This window comes from Zingiber officinale, chromosome 4B, assembly GCF_018446385.1.
Source record: "Zingiber officinale cultivar Zhangliang chromosome 4B, Zo_v1.1, whole genome shotgun sequence".
In the NCBI taxonomy this organism is placed as follows: domain Eukaryota; kingdom Viridiplantae; phylum Streptophyta; class Magnoliopsida; order Zingiberales; family Zingiberaceae; genus Zingiber; species Zingiber officinale.
In genome coordinates this window covers 5,595,993-5,600,202 of record NC_055993.1, presented here as the reverse complement: position 1 = coordinate 5,600,202, position 4,210 = coordinate 5,595,993, and the positions used below count along the sequence as shown (strand labels likewise).

Below are 4,210 nucleotides of genomic sequence, written 5' to 3'. Positions count from 1 at the left end.
GTCGAGGTGGGCATAAGTGTACTAAGTGCGGTTGCCATGGATTCATGGCCCTTAGTTTGTGGGGCACATGATGCTCACTATCTCAAGTGGAACATGAGGTGGAGAGGGTGGTAGCATGGCTTCTAAAAAGTGCGAAAGTTTAACGAGTAATCGTGCGACTCCTTTGCCAAGTGCATGTTCTCGAAAGACATATGGCAAGGGAGGAATTGAAGTGGGATTCGAGGTCAAAAGATACATGGAAAGCTAGCTCATGCTTTATGGTGGTGGTGTAATTTGCTCTTAGAACTTCAGCTCCTGTAAATATTAAGGCAATAAAAGAGATTTAAAGGAAAGTATGAGGGAATCAGATAAAGCTACGTGTTATAAACATTTTTTTAGTAGAGAGAATATACCTGAAGTTGCTTTAAATGGTGCCTTTCTGTTGCTGCCATTTGTTAAATACTTTTCCTCTTTTAACCTGCAACATACGACAGTGAATGAATTGAAATATTTGTTCCCATACAGACAATTACTTAGTGCCTTCGTGGCAGAGAATCTACTCTGTTTGCCCAAGCCTAAAGTTTGCAAAGTCTTTTAGACTTACATGAAATTTCCAAGTCTTTTAGAATAATCGACAGAAGCGGCAGAATCTGTTCCCAGTAAAAAAAAAATCGAGGGTGAGATCACTCTTCTTGACTACCACAAGCAAAAGATTCCAAGGTCCACGCTTCCTTTCCTTTTCTCCCCATCTCTTTTATTGAAATTACCATGTTGTGTCCCTTTGCAGGGGTGGAGATTGTTCTATAAATTCCACCCTTCGCCAAGGCTACAATTCCCTTTCCCCCTCTGTTCTTCTTCCTTGCTTAGCTTACTGAAGACTCTGCTGGTTTTTCAAGTTTTTCTTTCCATTTCTGTTTCTCCTGCGATTTTTTTTGGGTTCTGATCAAACATTGTGTGCTTGCTGCTGCTCTTGTTAATCTATTATAACCAGTCATTTGCAGGGGAAACTCTGCCAAAAATTTCTCTGAAGAAAGAGCTTTAGGGTCAAGATCTGGCCTTTGCTCAATCCTTGAAGTAGTTTCAAGATCTGACCTTCGGCTGGCACTTATCCTATTTTGTTTCCATTCACATGCAGCGTCTGCTTCTCATCTTTATAATCTATGTTGCCTATTATAAGTGAGATCCTCCTCTCTGGTTTTATGATACATTCCAGTATTCGGCGCAGGACTCATCTTGTTCAATCCTTCTCTGTTGTCTTCCTCTACTGGTTCTACGTGTTTTCATGAACTTGTTCTGAGATCTGAAATCCTGGGCCTGATCCTCGTCATTTCCATATATATTGTCTAATAATTTCATCTAAGTAACTCAGGATCTACTCTTTCCTGAAGCATTAGTATTAAACTTTTGAAGATAATTGTTAAACAAATCATTTCACTGCATGGCTTCTGCCCATGGATCTTCCTCCGGTTCCATCCTGTTGCAAAACTCAGGCTCCGAAGAGGATCTACAGGCACTGATCGACCAGAAGAAGCGGAAAAGAAAGATATCAAACCGTGAGTCTGCAAAGAGGTCGAGGATGCGCAAACAGAAACATCTGGATGATCTGACAGCCCAAGTGAACCAGCTGAGGAAGGACAACAGTCAAATCTCAACCTACTTGAGCCTCACCACACAGCAATATTTTGCTATGGAGACTGAGAACTCTGTCCTGAGGACCCAGATGATGGAACTCAACAACAGGCTGCAGTCTCTTTATGAGATCCTTTTCTGTTTGAATGATACCAACACTATAAGCAGTAGCCTCCTATAAGCTGGTCCTCAGACCATGGAACTTGCTCATCATGGCTTCAGCAGAGAACATGTTTTATTGCTGACAGATAAAAGGGAGGTTAGCTGTTGTCTCAGTGCTTCATAATTGAGTGGGTCACCTTCAATGTCTGTTGTAGCTTGTATTTCTGTGTTAAATGCAATCAAGATATTTCAGTTTTTAGTATAAATATGAAGATCATGGGTTCTATTCTGTGACAGTCCTACTACATATGCATACGTACGCGTGTGTTTGCAAAAAAACAGTATTTGAATTGTTTGAATGCATTTAAAAACTAAAAAGTTAGATTGATGATGAAAGTATCAGCAAGCCTTCATGTTTTTTTGAACCTAGACTGTAGTACATAAGGTGATCCTGTCCGAGAGTCTAGGCTATGGATGCTAGGAGAACGTGATGCTCTTGTTGACCATGAGTGGACTCCGAATAAGGTGATCCTGCAACTACAGCAACGTCAGTGCCGAGCCAGGGAGGAGTTCCCCGACAATGACCCTCCGATGCTCAAGTCAGTCACCGGCGATGTGGGAGCAGAGAAAGAAGCGAATCGAAAGAAGCAGAGTAACAGTAGCTACAGTAATCTCAGCATACCTCCGTCGAATCTTGGGGCCTTTTATATAGGGCTCTAAGGGCACACGTGCATGCTCCTCGAGGCGTGCATGTTTCTCAAATCTTTCCCTAAAAAGACATGTCAGGAAAGCGTCTCTTACACCATACCTCAATGAGCTGAACATATCTCTGACATGACAATGGAAGCTTCCATCGTACGATCCTCTGTTTGGCCATGCCACCAACCATGTCGTCTGTAAAATACCGAAAAAGGGCGAATAACCATAAGAAAAATTTTCAAAATTTTTTGAGAATTTTTCGGAGCTCGTATGACGAGTTTAAGAGGATCAAATATTGGGCCTCGGGAAAGCCTGTTTAGGCTACCCCATTTTAATGAGGAAAAGTTTGATTTTTCTTTTTTTTTGTTTTGTTTTTCTTTTTCTTTATTTTCTTTTCTCCTCCCGCGTGCCCTAGCCTCCCACTTTGCTCGACGTCGTCTCCTCCTTTTCCTAACCGGCGCCGCACACGACGGTTTCTTCTTCCTCGCGATTAAAGTTGTGGCCGAGGATTTTGCATCTTCTTCTGTTTCTTTCCCTTCTTCTTCCCTATCTCCACCGCTGAGATCAGGACGCACCGCCGCCCCTCTCGTGCGACACCAAGCCACCATCACGCCTCTTCCTTTCCTTCTCCCTCGCGCATAAAGCAGAGGCCAAGGAAAACGACCCTTCTTCTCCTCTTCTCCTCTCCCGAGCGCCGACAGCCGGTCAAACTCCTCTGCCCTAGATCTGTCCCTCTCTGCCGCACCTCTGCACAGCGCTGTCGCCGCACGGAACAGCGTCGATCGCCTCCATGTTGTGCCCTAGTTTCCAGATGCCGAGTTCTTCCTCTCACTGATCTAGAATAGAGGTAGGTCATGATCTCATTTTCAGTTTCTGTTGTGGAGGGATTAATACTTGCTTAGTTTTGGTTTATATGGCAGATTAGTGTTTTTAATCTATTGTGGCTGATCTTGTTTCAGCTAAGGGTTTTTTTTTTTAAGGAGGAGGTTGACTTAGTCTAAGTTGTTGGCATTTGGTAAGTTCTGAATAGATAATGTTGCTGCTGGATTGTGGTAGTAAATAAATTTCATGGTTGCTTCCTTGATCCTCTTTTATCATGGCAGTGCGGAGGTTTCCAACAAGAGTAGTGGTGTTTTTCCAAGGATTTCCAGCAGCTACGATCCGTAGCTGTGGACCAACAGAAGAGGCTTAGTGTTGAGGTAAAATGTAGAAGAATTGTTGTAGCGTACACAGATTTAAAGCTAGGAAAGGATAATGATAAATTGTACTTGAATTTAATTAAGTTTAGGTTGATAATGCTAGTTGCAAATCCTAATTGAAAGGTGAAATAGTAAGAATTTGTTTAATTCAAGGATTTTAAATATAAAGGAAGGATAAGATTAATAAATAGGTTTGGAGATTTTTATTTAGCTATATAGCTAAATACATTATGTTTGATATCACAAGACTTTGATTCGAGACGGTGTCTCGACGAGGGATCTATTTCGAATACGATCCTCTTATTGGAGGCGGGTACCTTGACTTATCTTTTAGATAATGTCATGTTGATATGCTTAGTAGATTTTAACAAGTAGTAATAATTATGTTTATATCTGCATCGGTATATCACTATTTGTTTCCGAGCATGTTTTGTTTGTTACCTGTTTAGCATTCATGCCCCTATTTATTATTTATGTTATAGAGGTAGTGACATACCATGTCATGTGATATACCGAACTAGTCATTTACCATATCTGTCCTGTGTACCTAGATCTGATTATTTGATCTACGCATTTTGGTACATATTTTTGGAGGTAGATAG

General features: G+C 41.4%; 1 protein-coding gene across 1 annotated transcript; it reads left to right on the top strand.

Moving 5' to 3' along the window:
• Positions 1 to 691: 691 nt before the first annotated feature.
• On the top strand, positions 692 to 1,996 carry LOC121977333 (bZIP transcription factor 44-like). Its single transcript, XM_042529917.1, has one exon. The coding sequence runs from the start codon at positions 1,418 to 1,420 to the stop codon at positions 1,787 to 1,789; it is 372 nt and encodes a 123-aa protein (XP_042385851.1). The 5' UTR covers positions 692 to 1,417; the 3' UTR covers positions 1,790 to 1,996.
• The last annotated feature ends 2,214 nt before the right edge of the window (positions 1,997 to 4,210 follow it).

What these genes read in the sequence shown, in the direction of transcription:
- LOC121977333 (XM_042529917.1), top strand. Translation starts at nt 1,418, where the DNA reads ATGGCTTCTGCCCATGGATCTTCCTCCGGTTCCATCCTGTTGCAAAAC.